This window comes from Cervus elaphus, chromosome 5, assembly GCF_910594005.1.
Source record: "Cervus elaphus chromosome 5, mCerEla1.1, whole genome shotgun sequence".
Taxonomy (NCBI): Eukaryota; Metazoa; Chordata; class Mammalia; order Artiodactyla; family Cervidae; genus Cervus; species Cervus elaphus.
In genome coordinates this window covers 83,804,524-83,823,673 of record NC_057819.1, presented here as the reverse complement: position 1 = coordinate 83,823,673, position 19,150 = coordinate 83,804,524, and the positions used below count along the sequence as shown (strand labels likewise).

The 19,150-nt window shown below is 37.2% G+C and overlaps 1 protein-coding gene and 1 pseudogene across 5 annotated transcripts in view; both read right to left on the bottom strand.

Annotated features, from left to right (window-relative positions):
* Window positions 1–19,150, bottom strand: part of RPS6KB1 (ribosomal protein S6 kinase B1) — a 38,551-nt gene that overhangs the window by 5,713 nt on the left and 13,688 nt on the right. For 3 of the 5 annotated variants that reach the window (XM_043902871.1, XM_043902875.1, XM_043902874.1), the window contains 10 exons: window positions 12,395–12,542; window positions 10,220–10,277; window positions 9,960–10,034; window positions 8,679–8,779; window positions 6,810–6,900; window positions 6,538–6,628; window positions 5,871–5,978; window positions 5,471–5,533; window positions 5,199–5,276; window positions 1,888–1,995 (listed from right to left, as the gene is read on the bottom strand). In XM_043902871.1, the coding sequence (XP_043758806.1) occupies window positions 1,888–1,995; window positions 5,199–5,276; window positions 5,471–5,533; window positions 5,871–5,978; window positions 6,538–6,628; window positions 6,810–6,900; window positions 8,679–8,779; window positions 9,960–10,034; window positions 10,220–10,277; window positions 12,395–12,542 (921 nt within the window). Of the gene's footprint in view, window positions 1–1,887; window positions 1,996–5,198; window positions 5,277–5,470; window positions 5,534–5,870; window positions 5,979–6,537; window positions 6,629–6,809; window positions 6,901–8,678; window positions 8,780–9,346; window positions 9,594–9,959; window positions 10,035–10,219; window positions 10,278–12,394; window positions 12,543–19,150 lie in introns of those variants that run through there. The other 2 variants (XM_043902872.1, XM_043902876.1) reach the window with 2 other exon arrangements.
* On the bottom strand, window positions 5,519–5,668 carry LOC122695692 (annotated as a pseudogene).

The following is a 19,150-nucleotide window of genomic DNA, read 5'->3' as shown; positions in this document are numbered from 1 at the left end:
TGGGTGGGAGGGAGGCTCAAGAGAGAGGGTATATATATATATATATACACACACACACACACACACACACACACTTACACTTTGTATGGCAGAAATCAACACAGTATTATAAGGCAATTATCCTATGGAATCTAGAAAAATAGTACAGATGAACCTATTTGTAGGGAAGGAATGGAGACTCAGATGTAGAGAATGGACTTGTGCATACAGCAGGGGAAGGAGAAGGTAGACAGTAGCACTGACATATACACACTATCATGGGTGAAACAGATAGCTAGTGGGAAGCTGCTGAGTAACACAGGGAGCCCAGACTGGCCCTCCGTGACGACAGAGGGGTGGGATGGGAGAGGGAGGGGAAGCTGAGAGAGAGAGGATTATCTATATATAATTATGGCTGATTTGCATTGTTATATGACAGAAACCAACACAATAATGTAAAGCAATTATCTTTCAATAAAAAAAATACTAACTGAACTGCAGTTACTACAGTCACAATCCCCAGATAAGTGGGCTGTTACTATTTTAAATTAATCTTAAGAGATCTTTGTGTACAGAATTCTGGCTACCACCTAAAAATGAATTGTTCTTGTGTTCATTAGTTGTTCAATTTAAATAATTAAGAGAAGTGCAACAACTCAGAATGAAAGCTTAGCTCCATAACTTCTGCCACCACAACTTTGGATTTCTTTGTAGCAAGGTAAGATGTTTCTAGACTTTTTAATGGGGGAAAAAATTGTCAAACTAGCTAAAACTCCATAACACTCAACTGAAGAAAAGGTCTGTATGTTGAATCAAAGGTATAAATTCCATATCAGTAGAAAAGAAAACTCCACATAATGAGAGAAAAAAAAGAAAGCAACAACAGCATGAAAATGAATCATGCCTATTCCCCTAAATGAGAGATTTTACTAAGGGAGAATACAGTAATTTTGTAAATCATGTAGACATTCATCTTCCTTCTTAAGTAATTAAAATTCTATAAAATTATATTTTTCATTTATATTCCTATACTACTATATAATCATACATTTATAGAATTGTTACTATTCAATGCTATTTACTCAAAAGCATACTGTACTATGGTGATTTAAGTGTTATTTTACACGATTTCTGTGTTCCATGCTAACTTCAGAATTGACCCTCCACCCCAAAAGATACAATACTGTGTTACATTGTGATTTGAGAATCAAGTTAATGACAAATCCTGTGAACTCGTAAACAAGGGAGAAAAAATTTCCAAATGATTACTTTTCCCATGTTCTACTCTCCCTAGAGATAGTCCAAAAAGAAATGATAAAGGATAATGACAAATGACAAAGGAAACAAATGACATGTACTTATAGTAATAAAATAAGCACTAGGCAAATAATATGCAATGATGGTCATCAGATATAAATCTATCATTTCTGTTGATCAAAATCTAGAAGTTCTGGTTTCCTATCTGAGGAGACAAAGTATAAATCAATACAGATACTTCCTCCTTAGGGTTAATTTGCTTACAATCACACATGAAGCAATGTATTTTGACGTCAAATATTTAAAATCAACAGGTTAAAAATCCCCTACAGATAAAAATCTTTAGCTGTTTCAGGAAAAAATAGTTACTATCAGCCCTTCTTCTCCTACTGCTATGGCTGTGTGGCTTTCAGTTAGGATGCTGAGCCAAACATTTTAAGTCAGTGGCCTATTCAAAAAATGAATCATATACTCTGACTCTAATCGCTAAAATGGAATGTTGAGTTATGCAACATCAATTACTCATCAATAAGTCATAAGGGGATAACTTAAAAAAAGCGACTCAGGGTATCTACATTCTAACTTTCTTATTGAAAAGGGCCCATCCTCATATTTAAATTTCCCATGGCTGCACGGGAGTCTTTCACTTACCAGGAAGACCTGGTTGGCACTTTCACTAAGAGCTGAGTCATCTGGGCTGTCAACAGGTGTCTGACGTGTAAACTTGGAATCAAACTGACTCACATCCTCTTCCGATTGCTTTATAAAAAAAAACGATTAGAAAATGGTGAACAGACTGTATTATACGTAACAATCAAATGCATTACATGCATTAGAGAAGGCTCCAGATAAAGCTCTTTTCTCAGGGTTTGACTGTAATAAGAGCAGAATAACCTGAGCAGGCACAGATTGAAAAATAAATACAACTAGAAAGTATCAAAGGTCAAATGACATCTTTAGTTATCATTTCTATTAAAAATCTGAGTATCAATCATCCCCTCTCACAAAGCTTCAGTGTGCCTAGCCCAGTGGTTAAATCCCTTTTTAGAGACAATTTGCACAATTGGCAAAGCTGTAAAAAGCTTGAAGCAGAGTTTAAACACAAAGTAACGTGCTCTAGTTAAAAGATTCTTCCCATAGCTTGTTTCATTCCTTTAAATTTCTTTAGGAGCAAGAATAATATTCTGCTCTGCCTAAGTATATTCTCTTGTGAAGGAATATTATCACCTAATCTGACTACCCGATCTGTTTCCTCTCTCTGTACAACATCAGACTCGTGGTTGTGTCAAAAGAACTCAGGAACCAGGACTTCCCTGGTGATCCAGTGGTTAAGACTCTGCGCTCCCACTGCCAGCGGCACAGGTTCAATCCCTGGTTGGGGAAGTAAGATTCCATATGCTGCACAGTGTAGCAAAAAAAAAAGGAAACAGAACTTGGGAACCAACAGGATGGAAAAGATGTCTAAAGATGGAAAAAGCTGAACGTCAATAAAAATAACTGCAATGAATTAATACTCAAATATGTTAAACAGCATGAATTCATAACTGTAGTAAAAAAAAAAAATCCCATAATTCATCAGTCAGTTTTGGAAGATGCCAGGGAACTAATTCATTATTTCAAGAACTGGGAAAGAAAACATTTATCCTGCCTTTTCTATATAAACTGTGCCTCAGGTAACCAAACAACTGATTGTCCTGATCTTTTCACAGGACAGTTCCACCTAATAAAGAATGAATAATGATTATTAGAATAGGACAATCTGCAAACCCTTAACAAAATCTTGGAACTAACTAGGCTCTAGATTCTCAGCCTTAGCACTACTGACATTTTGGACCTGATGACTCTTGTTGCAGGAGGCTGTCCAGTGCATTACAGGGTGTTTAACAGCATCTCTGGCCTCTACCCATAAGCCTCAGTAGCGCCCCTCCCTAAGTTATGACAGCTTGTCTCTGACATTGCCAAATCAACCCTGGCTGAGAACCAGGCAATGATTAATGACCATTAACATCACTAACTCCGGGAGTTGGTGGTGGACAGGGAGGCCTGGCGTGCTGCGATTCACGGGGTCGCAGAGAGTTGGACACGACTGAATTGAACTGAACTGAACGTGTAATTTAAATAACTTAAACTGAAATGTTTAAGTACATATTATATCTTCTGATCAAAATATACAGCACCAAAAATTTAATCTGAATCAGATCTAAACTAAATCTATACTATCAGTTTTCAGAAATATGAGGAACAGGTGAACATGGCTGAGGACACACCATGGAGTTAAAATCAGCAAAATCAAAATAGGAGGAACTGCACAGGACAAATAGTAAAGTTTCTTTAGTAAGTCCTCAAAGGAGGAATTGAGAGGAGATATCAGGTCTGTCTAGTCAAAGCGATGGTTTTTCCAGTAGTCATGTATGGATGTGAGAGTTGGACCATAAAGCAAGCTGAGCACCGAAGAATTGATGCTTTTGAACTGTGGCGTTGGAGAAGACTCTTGAGAGTCCCTTGGACTGCAAGGAGATCAAACTGGTCAATCCTAAAGGAAATCAGTCCTGAATGTTCTTTGCAAGGACTGATTGCTGAAGCTGAAATTCCAATACTGTGGCCACCTGATGCGAAGAACTGTCTCACTGGAAAAGACCCTGATGCTGGGCAAGATTGAAGGCAGGAGGAAAAGAAGACAGAGGATGAGACAGTTGGATGGCATCACTGACTCGATAGACATGAGTCTGAGCAAGCTCCGGGAGTTGGTGATGGGACAGGGAAATCTGACATGCTACAGTCCATGGGACACAAAGAGTCGGACACGACTGAGGGACTGAAGTGAACTGATCTATGGATGGAGAGACTTAAGAAGCACAGTAATCAACCTATACAGGTCTTGACTGACTCCTTACTGAATCAAAACAACAGGGGGAAAAAAAAACAACTGGGAAAATCGTTAGCTTTTTAGTTATGATGATAGCATGGTAGTTATGTTTATGTTTAAACAAGATGACTTGATAATTTTTGAAGCTGGGCAGTTGGTACATGAGGGTTTTACACCCTGATAGTTATGTTCAAGTTTTAAATTTTAAAATATGTTGAAATTTTAAAGCAAGCAACCCCTGTGCTCCTAGGACCAAATAACCATCATCGTTAGCCTACTCCTTTTCCTCCGCTTCAAGAAACAGAAAATGAAACCATCTTTTCTCAAATTCTTGAGGTGGGAAAAAGGAAGAAACACTAACTCATTCACTTATAAACGTATTGTTATGGTTTGAATGGTGTCCCTCCAACATTCATATGATGAAGTTCTAACCCCAGGACCTCAGAATGTAACCTTGTTTGGAATGAAGTCCGTCACAGAGGTAACTAGTTAAGGTAAGATCATACTGGAGTAGGGAGGGATCCTAATCCAATAGGACTGGTGTCCTTACAAAAACAGAAAATTTGGATGCAGAACTACACACAAGGATAATGCCACATGAACATGAAGGCAAAGATAGGATGATGTACCTACAAGCCAAGAAATGCCAAGGATTGCCAGCAAACCAGCAAAGGCTAACAGATAAGTATGAAACAGTCTCTCACAGCCTACAGCAACAACCAACCCTGACAATACCTTGAATGTTGAACTTCTAGCCTCCAGAACTGTAACACAGTAAATTTCTGTTTAAGCCACCTAGTTTATGATACCTTGCTATATGAAAGCAAATTCAAAATGGGCTGAGTTACGCAAAACAAAACAAAGCAAGAAAACTAAAAGTCCCAATTACTTAAGCTATTTAATTATCTTAGGCAACCAACTTAAAACCAGTTAATACAGTCATTAATTGCTAATGTAGTTCCTTAAAAGACTGCGCAGAATACAAATTGATGGGCCAAAGATTTTCGTATCATTAATAAATATTACTAACTGGTCTGAGATTTTATTCTAAAAAAGTACCAGGTCTCTCAAATTACATGCTTTCATGAATACACACCAAAAGAGGTTTGAAGGGGGGCTCCACCTTCCGAGCCAGCAGTTCTTCCCAGTTAATATGTCTGAAGAATGGATGAGCCTGGGAAAAAATGAAACAAAAAAGCAGAAGAAAGATTAAGGGGAACAGACTTCACTGGATTGACAAATTAACAGACTATTTGAAGTTACCAATCACAAAATAAGATACACTTATGAGCAACTACATATAACCTTCACAAATATATAAAATTGGCATTCTCTTCCCCTCAAACCACCAAACATGCCAGTCCCTACTTGAACTTCTCCAGCATCCCCAGGACCAGCTCCAAGACGAGAAGCAGCATTTCTTTTCAGCAGCTTTTAGGAAGGAAAAGAAAAACACTGATGAACTTAATCAAATTGATTATTTTTCTTTATAGAATTTGCAGGTCTATTTTGCCTTGAGAACATATGCTACTACACTTGATCTTAGCCAAAAGGCCGAGAAGCGAGAGAGAACATATGCTTTGTTAATTACTTCCAAACACTGTCTGGGAATAAAAAGAAAAGAGTCTTTAAATAAACATATTTGTACTTTGAAGGCAAAAACTGTAGGCTTTTTTGTCAACATCTGTGTATGATTCTATATTCAAAATGTATATTCAGTTCTGTCTATTTAAATCCTAGTAGTTGAGTGCTAATTTTAGAATCCTACCTTTTTAAGCAGATCTCTGGCTTCTTGCGTGAGGTAGGGAGGCAAATTGAGTTTACATTTGAGGATTTTGTCAATTGTTTTCTTTCTATTCTCCCCAGTGAACGGGGGCTAAGAATAGAAGACAGTAAGAAAAATTAGCATGGAAAGAATATCAAATTTTAAATAACAGAATTATCCATTTCCTGAATTAGTCAGTTACACAGAGATCAGAAATGTATGCTCTGATGTGGGATGACTGACCGCTACAGAGCTGTAGTTTTTAAGCAATGGCACAGAGATAAAGCAATGTCCTGGAAGGAACTGGTTTTCTACCATTAGCCTGGTGTGATAATGTATCAGCCACTTGATTTTATGCTTCACTTTGTCCATCTATAAAATAAGGGCAATACTTGTTCTGCCTCTGATTCATAGGACCACAGGACATGACACAGATCATCTAAATGAAAATACTTCTAAAAGTATAGATGAAAATACTTCTAAAAGTACAGAGGCCCATAATACCACTAATAAAATATTGCTAGTGTTAGATTTTTAAAAATAACTTCATTGAAAAATAAATAATTTCATGGGTAACATTTTCCAAAAGCATAGGCAACATCTCTTCCTGTAATGACTGTAACCACTCAGCACAGACCATAATACATGCAGCTTTTAACTGTGCACCTACTGCTCCAGTCAGCATGTCATACATTAATGCTCCCAAACTCCACCAATCCACAGCACGGTTGTGGCCACTTCTCATCAAGATCTCAGGGGCCCTACAAAGAGAAAAATAATACACCTAAAAAACCCACTAGTTGCATATCATCTGAATCAAAATTTCTACAAGATAGAGAATCAAATAGTGCAACAGAAAATTCAGCACACTTATTCCTTAAACCAGGTTAAAGTTAGCTCTTGCCCCCAAACCAGTAATATTTCTTTCAACATGCAGCTCACATGTATTCTATTGTTCCACAAAATGTGTGTGTGACTGTTCCGTCATGAATAGATTCTTTGCATAGTCCAAAATCTGTTAGTTTGACGTGACCTAGAATGAAAGATTAAAGATGGTTATTCTGAGAATTCTAAGTACGTGCAGTGTTTAAATGTTTTCATACGAGACAATAATCTACCCTTCCATTTTAATTTTTCTGCCTTCAATTCATTTTTTGAGATCAAGAACTATCAATGTTCCATCCAAAAATAAGGATGCTAATTCATGAAGGGTAAGGCAAAATTACCTTTGCCAGTGATATAATCTATCTTGTGGGAAAATAAATAAGAGAAAAAGGCAAAACAGCTTGTCTAAGGCTCCAGCTTTATTTATACCAAAAATCCTTTACCATCCTGGGCAAGTAAGTCCTGGAAAAGCTTGATGAAGTCTGGATTAAGTATACAGACCCTAAAAAAAAATCTTCTGCATGCTTTAAACAAAGGTGTGACACTGTACTTCAAATATATTGCTTTTATCACCATGAACTGTGACCTAACAGTTCTTAAAACAGTCTTAGTCACTATAACAAGTCAGCTTACTCTGCCAACGCAGTTTGGAAAAAGAAATGAAATTTCTACATAGCATGGAACCATCATTTCTGATCCAGAAAGTAAAAAACTCATCACCTTATACAAAGAACACTTCAGTTCAAGTTTAGTCCTACTGACCTGTCATTAGTTATCCAGCAGTTCAGCAACCCCAGGGACCCTACTATTCCAAATTTATTTCGAGAAAAGGCAATGGACTATAAATAAACTCACATGTAAATGTGTACTTTACTCTGACATAGAAGAAGAAATATGACATTTTCACAGAAATACCTGATACACCTAGGTTATGGATCAAAGAAGTTAACTAATCACATTCCTATTCTATCCCTTGTCTTTAGAATTCAGAATCTAAATTTGGGGCAATGAGGACAAAACTGGGAGAAAGGAAGATACACAGATATCCACGACAAACGTGGTTAAATACAGCATTTCTCCAAAAAAAAAGGGAGAGGGGGAGAAGAAAAGAGAAAAAACCCCACAATCTGAAACATTTATTCTGGCATCGGTTGTCCATAAGCCATTTTCTGTACGAGAGCTAACTACCTCTTGCATCATTTGATAGACACCTAAGGATCAGCAGCTGCCACTAGCCCCTGGATGCCGGACTGGCTGGCTGCTCCTCTGGGATGTGAGTGAACTGCCAAGTCTCCCCAGCCCAGGTTACCCTCACGTAAGCTGAACTGTCTGTAGCGACATGCAGTTACAATCAAGGCTCACTCTGCTGTACCCACAGCTGTAGAGAATATTAGTTTGTCTGATTCTTACATTTGTTACAGACAGACAGCAAGGATAAACTGATGCCTACTAAACATTTTATTTCCAAAGTATAATCAAATAGTTTGGTTCAGTTCTAATCTCCTTCTCTTTTATATAGCATTAATAGAATTTATCATAAAAACATTGTTTCTAATATTTCTGTATTTTCATCATTAAAGAAAACTCAATTTATAAAGTTAAGATTCACTTTCCAACTTAAGAAACAAACCAAAATTAATATTTGGACTGGCTTTTGGCTCACCACACTTTATGTAAGGATTTCAAAAGAATGACAAGCTATAAAGAGTAAAGGTTAAACTAGAAAAGGGAGTTGAGTGGCCAGTTATCCTCAACTCTTTTTAATCTCATTAACCGTAAATACAAGCATCATGATGCTATAAATTCTGAGGGAGGAACATATAGTAACAGACACATGAATATGGGGCTTTGAAAATGACCATGAACCTGTGTGGGAAGATTTTAAGATGATTATTTACTATAGAACTGTTTACAGTATATCTCCACCTTGGTGATTAAGCATGATATTCTCCGGCTTCAGGTCTCTGTAGATGATCCCCTTCTGATGTAAATGCCCCAAAGCCATGGAGATTTCTGCCAAGTAAAAGCTGGAAACAAAAGTGATTTAATAAAATTAAAAAGAATAATCCACTCAAAGCAGTTTATGTTTGGAGCAAAATTCCTTGAAAGAAATAGACATGCACCAAAGACCAAATTAGTGGGGGTGGGTATGGGGAAGAGAGATGGCATAGGCTGCTGCCAAAACGCATGGAGACATTTATGTTTCACTTGTTTAGTGAAACTATAAAATGTTTTATTTCATCAATAAAACATCTTGCTAAAACTGCAAAGTCGTCCAGATTATGCCAAACTGTCACTGGTCATGTTTTGTTCTGTCTATGTGGGAACTGGGCCAATAGTCATTCAGATCAAAGCAAATTTCTCCCACCCACCCCCAATTTTTAAATTCCATAGGAAATAGGAACTTCATTATTCTCCGAGATCAAGCCTTAGTTTAAAAAACACCTTAAAACCTGACCCTTAAAAGCCCACTCATCCCTTACTTAATACAGCTGCATATTTATATACAGCTCATGCCCACAGTTTCTGCCCTCCCTCTTGCCAGCCAGCCCACAACTATAAATTGTGTGACACTCAAATTTATCTACCTCAAAAGAATAAAGGGCTGAGTCAACCCTGTCTGGATTCGAAAAGCACAAGGCACTGCAATACTGGCTGCATAACAATGCTGCAATCCTGCAGATTACTCCAGGATGGAGAGGGTGTGTCCTAGAGAACTGAGGCAGTTTCACAGCCAGCAGGACCACAAACACAGCCTCCAACACGGCTCAGAGAGCCTCCTCCAAAAAAGGGCACTTCATCCCTAAGGCTCTTAAATGCAGCTTCTGTGTTAGAAAAGGCCTGAAATTAAACAATGGAATGCAGTTTGGTAATTAAGGTAGAAAAAAACATTTAAGTGTTTTCTATTCAATTAATGTGTAGGATAAACTGATTTATTGTTACCCAGTACTGTCATCTCACAAAAGGGTATGTATATTTTTAATTTGAAGCAGATGCCATCTTAAGAAATAGAAGGGTAGATCCCATCCTGGCCACTGAATCAATCCACAGATGATGTGTGCAGACTTATCACCTCCCTACGACAGCACCTTGGGAACTGGAAAGTCTACAAAAAAAAGGAGATGATTTCTGATACTTTCCATGGGTCCACACATAAAAGTTTCACTGGAAAACCACACTCACCCAGAGCCAAGGCAGGCAGCTTACCAATTCAAGGAAATGGAAAGCCCCAGTGAGAATGGTTCTGTTAGGAACTGGTGTGAAGAACGTTCCACCCAAGGCCTGGGGGCAAAGGAATGATGTGATCTCTAATAGCTGCCAAGCCCAAAGCTGCTTCTCCCCATTGAGTCCTGAGTGACTGACTGGCTCCAGAACAATTTACTGGCTGCCCACAGTGGGAACAGGACTTTGCTTTTAATTATAGGAATTATTACCTGAATTCATAAAACCACAAAAATTTCACTTACCAGGCTGTGTCTTCCATAAATATTCCTTCTCTTTCTAACTGCATAAATAATTCTCCTCCTGTAAAGAAAAGAAAAAGACATTAGAAATACAACAATCTTTATTTCCAACAATCCACTTCTAATGAGAGGGTTTGTGCTTTCCTCTTAACCATAATTAAAAGACATCAACCCTTTAAAAATAAAAAACAGATCCTAAAAATTATAGGTTTAAAACTAAGTCCTCAGGATTCCATTTTTAGCAGTGTTCTTCTTATGTGAAATACACAAGTTTGGGAATTCTAGCTTTTACATTTAAACTTCAAAATATTTACAACAGATTTCAGACTTGAGGTTAAAAAAAATCTTGATTCAAGCTTCTCTAACATTTTACCGGTAAGTAGAAAAATGTTAATATGTAATTAAACCATCCTTGCAAATTAGTAAATGCCCACATTCCACATTTTTAGAACTCTAAGATGGAATGAATTTGTCAAAGTCTTAGGTAAATAGTATGGCATGATTTGATTATCAAAATAAACAATGTTACAATGTTAACAAAATGTTATAGCTTACTAAATAATCTTAGAATCCATGAGTCCACAATGATTTAAATAAAAGAATAGATAAATTTCTGTTTTATAATGGGGGAGAACAGAAAGCTCTTTGTTACAGTAGAATGCCAAATAATAAATGAAGGAGGCATGATGGAATAAGAAAAATCACTTGGCAATCATAGTTAATTGTTTCAGGCAAGAATCAATGGATGCTAAAACTGTATGTGAAAGCTTGATGAGAGATGAGATATTTGAATAATTTCAAAGTATCTCCTCAAGATACTTGTTAATTAAAAAAGGAAAAACTTCACCAAAAAAAAAACAAAAAAACAAAAAAATTCACCACCTTGTATGTATGATCAAAGTTAAAATCAACAGTAAAGGAACAAAGAAACAAATCTTATGTACTTCTTGCTCCGATACACAGAGTTGGAAAGGACGTCACTTCAATGGTCCTCCCAGAAGTGCGTACCCTGAGTCTAACCCTGAGGAAACACCAGATAAGCCCAAACTGATGCACTCTACAAACTAGACTGCACCTTCAAAACTGTCAAGGTCATGAAAGACAAAGAAAGACTTAGGAACTGTTTCAGATTAAAGGAAACTAAGGAAAGAGATTACTGCTATCAATGTTAATTTCCTATTTTGATAATTTTAGTATAGTTATGTAAGATACTGTGGTTAATTTCAGAAAAATATACTGAAATATTTAGGGATAAAGGGAAATCAAGTCTGCAACACTCTCTTAAACAGTTCAGAAAAAATTATGAATATATATACACATGTGTATGTATAGATATCTATAAACACATTTATGTATATATATCTATATACACACCTGCATATATACAGATACAGAGAGGGAGAAAAAAGAATGATGAAACAAAACAACTGTGGTAAAATGATAATACTTGGGGAATCTAGGTGAATAGTAGGTGGGAATTCTTTGTCCTATTGCTGCATCTTTTTTGTGTAAGTCTGAAACTATGTTAAAATAAAGTTACAAGAAAAAATGGTAACAATCACAAAAAAGTTATTAAATTATGCAGCTTTCTATTCCATGTTACAGGCTATTGTGAAATCTGCTTTTCAGAAAACTCAAGTGTGTTTGCTGGAAATAGATACCTGTGATCTAAAAATGCTATGGGATGCCACAAATTCCTAGGAAGGGGTAAGTCCTGGAATGAGTGGGGGATTTCCAATGTAAAAATGCAAAATCTATCTGTAGAATTACATTAAATAAAAAACACTTCTGTTTAAAGATGCAATACCAAAAATACTCATTACCTTAAACAACACTCAATTTTCCATTTCAGTTAGTGGTTTATTTGAATTTTATTATCTTACCCAAGTGCAGTCAATTTGATGGCTATCCATTAAGTTTTTGTTATTTTGTTAACTGATTACAAGAGAGTTAAGATAAAACATTACAGATGAAGAAAAAAGACAACCTTTAAAGTTTTCTTCATATTTGTCTACAAAAAGAAACATCTGGTCCCATGTGAATTCCTTATGTTAATGTACTTGTTGATTTTAAGAACTATTTGGTCACACTGGGAAAAAGCATTGTTCTATTGAAAAATAATGTTTTGAACAAGTTTCTGGAGCTAATGCAAATAATTACACCAAACTGTGTACTGACCGCTGAGATACTCAAGGATGAGGTAGAGTTTTCCACCGGTCTGAAAGGCATAAATTAAATCCACAATGAAAGGATGCTTTACTTCCTCCAGAATATTCCGTTCTGCTTTTGTATGAGCTGTATCTTTAGCATTTCTTACTATCATTGCCTAAAGGAAAAGAGATGATCTATAAGAACAAAATAGTAGACATTTTTATCCTATAGGATCGGGAAAATCTATTTTGTGCTTTTTCTCGCCAACATTAAACTATGAATCTTAGTTCTCACTAGAGCCTGAGACAGGGGAAACGGAAGACATTCGCCTCTTATATACATCTGCACTGTTTGGATTTTTCTGCAGTAAACATGTAAATGAAAACCTAAATAATTTGTTTTCACGTAAACAGATCAAGTTTATTCAGATATTCACTAACTTTTTTGAATGTCTACTCTTTTCTAGGCTCTTAACAAGAAAGCAGAATTAACAGGAGCCTCCAGCCCATAGGAGCCCAAAGCCCCAGGGAAGAGAGATGAGCCACGGAGCTAAGCACCAGGTGCTATGGTGGCAGCAGAACTCGGCGTGACGGCCAGAGGTCTTCCTGTAGGTGGTATGCCTGAGCTGTATCATAAAAAGCTATTAAGATAAAACGTGGAAAGTGGGGAAAAAAAAGGCACTCCCAATGCAAAAGTGACCTGACAGGACAGAGGGTGTTGAGAGGATCCACTAAGTAGTTCAGCATGGTTAGAAGCGGTTAGGAGATGTATTAGGCTGGAGATATAGGTGGAGGCCAGGAAATGGAAAGCCTGGGCATCGAGGAAAGGCATCTTAATTAAATTCTTAGAGGCTGAGAAGAAATCTTGCGGTAAGGTAAATGAATAACCCTTGTCTTTAAGAAAGACAGCTCAAGTAGCAGTGTGAAGTTTTAGGGAAGAAACAACATCTGTTAGGAGGCTAGGAAAGTAGGCAAGAAGTAAAACCTGTAACTAAGAAAATGAAGGTGGGGAAAAAAAAAGGGTAAAAGTGCATCATTAGCACTTTCTGACTAATGAGATATGAGAAGAATGATACCATGGTTTCTGTGTAACTAATAGTGTCACTGAGGAAATGGAAACAAAGAAGAAAGTTTTGGGGAAATGATACATTGTTTTGGACATGAAAAAGCATGTACACAAGGTTATAGGTTGGAATATCATCAATATTTGTAAAAGTGAAACATTAGAAACTATCTAAATGCCTAAGCATAGGATAGTGAATGAAAACCCTATAAAGCAATGAAAAGAATGAGGGGGACTTCCCTGGTGGTCCAGTGGCTAAGACTCTGCACTCCCAATGCAGGGGCATGGGTTCAATCCCTGGTCAGGGAACTAGATCCCACATGCCACAACTAAAAACCCTGCATGCTGCACCTAAGACCACAGCCAAATAAAGAAAGAAAAATAATAAATATTTTTTTAAAAAAGAACAAGGAATATATCTGTGAAAGCAAGGTGCAAAAGAACATATATGGCACAGCAGTACACACAGTATGCTACCTTTTGTGTAAAAGAGGAAAATAAAAATATAATAGTATGTACATCCTTATGCAATAATAAGCACAACTAAGATAAGTCAAACATTAACGAAAGGGTATCCCCTGACAGTCTAGTTCTCACTGCCAAGGTCCTGGGTTCAATCCCCAGTCAGGGAACTAAGATCCTACGTGCTGTGTGGTGTGGTCAAGAACATAAAATAAAATAAAATCCCAACAAGAAACCTATCCAAAAAAAAAAAAAAGCTAACAACAGTGGGAAGGCAGGAAAAGAAATGGGAATTTTAAGCAAAACCTTAATAGTTTTATCATTTATTTCTCTTCTTACCTGAATCAAATATCATATGGTGATTATAAAATGGAGATCTTGAATTCTGAGCCATGATAATGTTTTATACATTAAAAAAAAAATAAATCAACAAGGATAGGGGAGGCAAATAAAACTGAGTACAGGAGAGATACATAAATTTAATTGACTTTTATTAGGTTGGCCAAAAAGTTCATCTGGGTTTTTCCATACAATAGTACAAAAAACCAAGTGAACTTTTTGGCCGATCTGATTCTTTGATAATTTTACCACAAAAAGAGAAAAAAGATATTTAAATAACTTTACACTGCACATTCTTAAGTAACATATATGTAAGCATAACAAAAATTACAAGGAAATCTTAAACCACACTTAGTAGGCTTGTAGCTACTACTAGTACTATTGATATTATAATTCTCAAACTATTAGCATATATTGTACCACTAAGTAAATGAGTAAATGTATTGATCTTGTTATCAGGCTTTTCTCAATGTGGAAAAAGAGATTCAAATGTAGACTGAAGAAAAAAGAACCCTAAAGAATTGGACTGAAATTAGGACTATCAATGTGAAGCCATGATTTAAAACAAAAACAAAACTTCCTAGCTCTGTTCTGAAAGAGCCAGAAGAATAAGACTTCAGTGGCAAAGACCATAGCTTGGAACTCAGATCTTGGTTTCTCTACCAAAGAAACCAGGGCTCCATGGAAAAATAGATGGTGCCAGGCCAGGGTTAGGGAACATGCCAGGGAAACCTGGAGCAGGAAGGAAGTACTCCGAAATTAATGGGGATGCGCTAAAAGGACACAGAAGCCTTCTTAAAAGAGCTCGCTCCAGAACAATCTGGGAAAATTTTCAGACCAAAATTTGAATAATGAAAGAGATGGATAACACTATGAAAAAAGTAGTCCATACTGTTTTAAAACACTAAACTTTGTCACTTCGCTAATGGTCCATGGTTGAGAACCCGCCTGCCAATGCAGGGGATAGAGATTTGGACACGGATTTCCAGGAAGACACCATATGCCAGCACACAGCTAAACCTGTCACCACAACTACTGAAGCGTGTATGCTCTAGAGCCCACAAGCTGCTACTGAAGTCCCTGAGCCTAGAGCCCGTGCTCCACGAGAAGCCACCGCAATAAGAAGCCCGCGCAGTGCAACTGGAGAGGAGCCCTCGCTCGCCACAACTAGAGAAAGCCCAGTGCAGCCAAAAAATAAATAAATAAAAGTGGTTTTAAAAATTAAAAAAATATATGAAAAGCTCTTCTTTACAGAAAAATGACAACTAACAGAGAAAAAGTGATACAACAGAAAAGTCTCCACTTTATAATCACCAGAGTATTATCTGATTTGGCTAAGAAATGATGGATAATAAAACCATTGGGTGTAGAAGATTATTAGGATGGAATATTAGCACAATCTCTAACTTTCATTCCATAGATACTTTTTAATTACAGAGGGAAAAAGGCATCTGTAGAATGGGAAATTCTGTGGATACCACCTTAGCCAAATGATCAAACTCACCAAATAATGAGACAGACTAACTTTATGAGCTTCCTAAGGACACAACACTCATGTAAAATATTCCTGCAGAAAGCATTTAACTTAAATTTAAAATTTAAGCGTTTTTCATAAGGAAATAATGAAACATATCCAAATCAGGGTCACTCTGCAAAATGACTGGCCCAGAGTCTTCAAAAAATGTTAGTGTCATGAAAGACAAAAAAGTAAAGGAAACTAAAGCAAAAGAAACTAAAGACACAGGACTCTAAAGTAAAAGAAGCTGAAGACATAAGACTACTCGATGTAACGTGTGATCCTTCACTAAATCCTGGATATGAAAACAAAAAATAGCTGTAAAGGCTATTACTGACATACCTGGGGAAGTTTGACTATAGACAATGTATCAGGAAAACAGAATTGTATACCAATATTAAACTTCCCAAATGTGATAATTACATTGTGGTTATGTATGAAAATGCTCTATTCTTAAGAGATACACACTAGAGATTTTAAAGGCAAAGCGCCGTATCTGCAAATAACTTTCAATTTGTATAGCAAAAAAACAAAAACTTTGAAATACACATATGTGTACATACAGAGAGAGGAGACAGAAAGGGAGCAGCAGACAAAGAAAATAAGGCAAAGTTAACAATGGTGATCACTATACTGTTCTCACAACTCTTTGCAAAGTTTGAAAAACTTCAAAGATGTGTTATTTTTTAACTGTTCAGGAAGTTTGAATTTTTTAAATAAGTAATTTTGAGAAAGTCTGAGAAGCAAGACACCAAGAAGATAAGATGAAGAATTAGGAAAGAAAAATCACAAAAGAATCACACAAGTCAAGGGAGTGTAGTCTCAAAATGCTGTGGTCAACAGCTTCAGTGCAACAGAGAGGTAAATTGAGGATGAGTTAAGGAAAGACTATTGGATCCAGCAATTAGGAGATCCCTGGTGACAAAGGGAAAAAGTTTCATCAAAATAATAGAGTTGTAAGTTCAAAAACAGTGAGTAAAAAAGATAATTAAAACATGACTTCTTAAGAAATTAGTCTATGAAAGGCAGAGACTGGAAGCTATGTTAGACCTCGAGTGAAGAAAGGATTTGTTTTCTAAATATGCCAAAGACATGAATATATTTAAACAGAGAATGAAGTGAAGATAGAGGACGGAGAAAGAGTGAGAAGTGACAGAGAAAAGACCCTAAACAGGCAGAAAGAGATGGGATCCAAACATAAAGAGAGGGTTTAGCCTTGGAAAAGAGGAAGCATCTCCCACTAAGCCTGGAGAGAGTGAAGTGAAGACAGGTGAAAATGCAGACAATACGGTATTAGGGTAAGAAAGTTGGAGGCAATCGTATCTGGCAGCCTCAATTAGGGAGAGAGGCAGTTTGCTAAAAACGAACAGCTGGACTAACAGTGAAGGCTCTACTAGCTGTAGAGAATGGAAGGGGTTGGCTAGGAGCCTTTGGTGGGTTCTGAGGGTCTACGTGAGCTGGGGACTATGAATTTTTCCCAGTAGCAATTTAAAGTTTGTGTGATTAAAAAAAAAGTTTGTGTGATTTCTGCCTGTGATGTTCAATGACTGAGATACAGGAATAAAGGAGTATTAACAAATAAACTGATTAGAGCGTTCTGGAGGATAAGGTCAACCAGGGATAGCAGGTGACTGACGTGGCAGAGCATGTTGATTAGGCTAGATTAGGTATAAGGTGAAATTAAAAAGGGACTAAGAACTTGAAGAAAAAAACAGAAAGGTCAAAGCACAAAAAGGCCAAACCAGGAGCACTATAGGGATAAGGAAGTGTTTTTAGTCCAGTGTTTCAGAAGAGGACGATACAACTATGGGGCCTGGCGATGTGAAGTGGAGGTGAACACTGATGGATTTGGGATCAATGAGGAATTAGAAGGCTAGGCAATTGATTACTTATTTAATACAAGGACATAGAAGACACCCAGGACAATAAGACTTGAGAGTGGGAAAAAACGACTGATAAACACTAAGAAATTAGTATAAGCTTAATCCTCAAAGTGGGAAAGTTTTGACTAGAGTAGAAATTATAAGGATACACTTATCAGTTCTTCCCTTGAATTACACAGTAAGCAGAGTGAGAACAGAGATTACGTTCATTTGAAGTGCTAAATCCTAGTGTCTAGCAAAATGCCTGGCACACTACAGATTCTCAGCTGGTTCAATAAAAGAAGGAATGAAAGAAACAGAACCAATCTGTGAACTACAAGCCTTTAGCGCCAAGGTTCTAAAGTTTACAATGTGAGCTAAACTAATGACATGGGCAACAATATTTTGCTTCCAGAGTACACATTTTTGATGCAACTGGTAGGACAGAGAGACAGTTGTTGGAAACAGTCTATTCCTCAACATTCTACCCTTCTCATAATGAGTAAACAAGCCCAGGAGAACTGATAAATCCAGACGAATTATTTAGATGTAAGCAACTCATTTAAAACAAGAGAACATCTGGTTTATGATTTTATCTTTAAGGTTAGAAAGAGGTAAATTTTTACCACATACTCAGGCCAAGAGCAGAGAAGGCAATGGCAACCCGCTCCAGTACTCTTGCCTGGAGAATCCCATGGACAGAGGAGCCTGGTGGGCTACAGTCCATGGGGTCGCTAAGAGTCGGACACGATGTCACTTTCACTTTCATGCATTGGAGAAGGAAATGGCAACCCACTCCAGTGTTCTTCCCTGGAGAATCCCAGGGACAGAGGAGCCTGTTGGGCTGCCGACTATGAGGTCACACAGAGTCGGACATGGCTGACGTGACTTAGCAGTAGCAGCAGCAGGTTAAGAGGGTCAGTACTCTCTGCTTCCAGGGATAACAAAATCAAAAGAAGAAACCCAAAGGGAGAACACAGCTATCTTTACCTAGGGATTTAGGAATGAAAACCTTGGACCTAACCGTAGCTTGTTTTCAGGAACAGCAAGGAAAGAATGAGACAGTGTGTGATTCTCTAGCCAGGTTTAGGGAAAGAAAAACCAAACAGTGAGAACGAATGAATAAAAGAAAAGGCAAAGCAAGTTAGGTCTTCCATGCCTGGGCACAAAAAGGAAGCCTGACAAACAGCAGCAGTTACGTCTATGGACTTCCCAATATATTATTCCACACCCACTTACCATCAGTGGGGAAAAAAAAAACCCTCTTCTTTCCATTAAAGATATCTGTGCCAGACACTTAAGATGTAATTATGACTAATTTTGCTCAGCCCTGATTATCAGGCATTCATCAAAAGGAATGGATTATTCTAAGAAACCTGACCAGTACTTCTTTCAACACTGCAAGAACAAATATTATTTATACTGTCTCCAATTTTAGACTTAAAATACTTTATCCATAATCTCAAATGATTCCAACGGGAAAGCCAGAGAGCAGATTAATTCTGGCTTACTGACGCAGAAACTGAAGTTGAAAATGCCTAA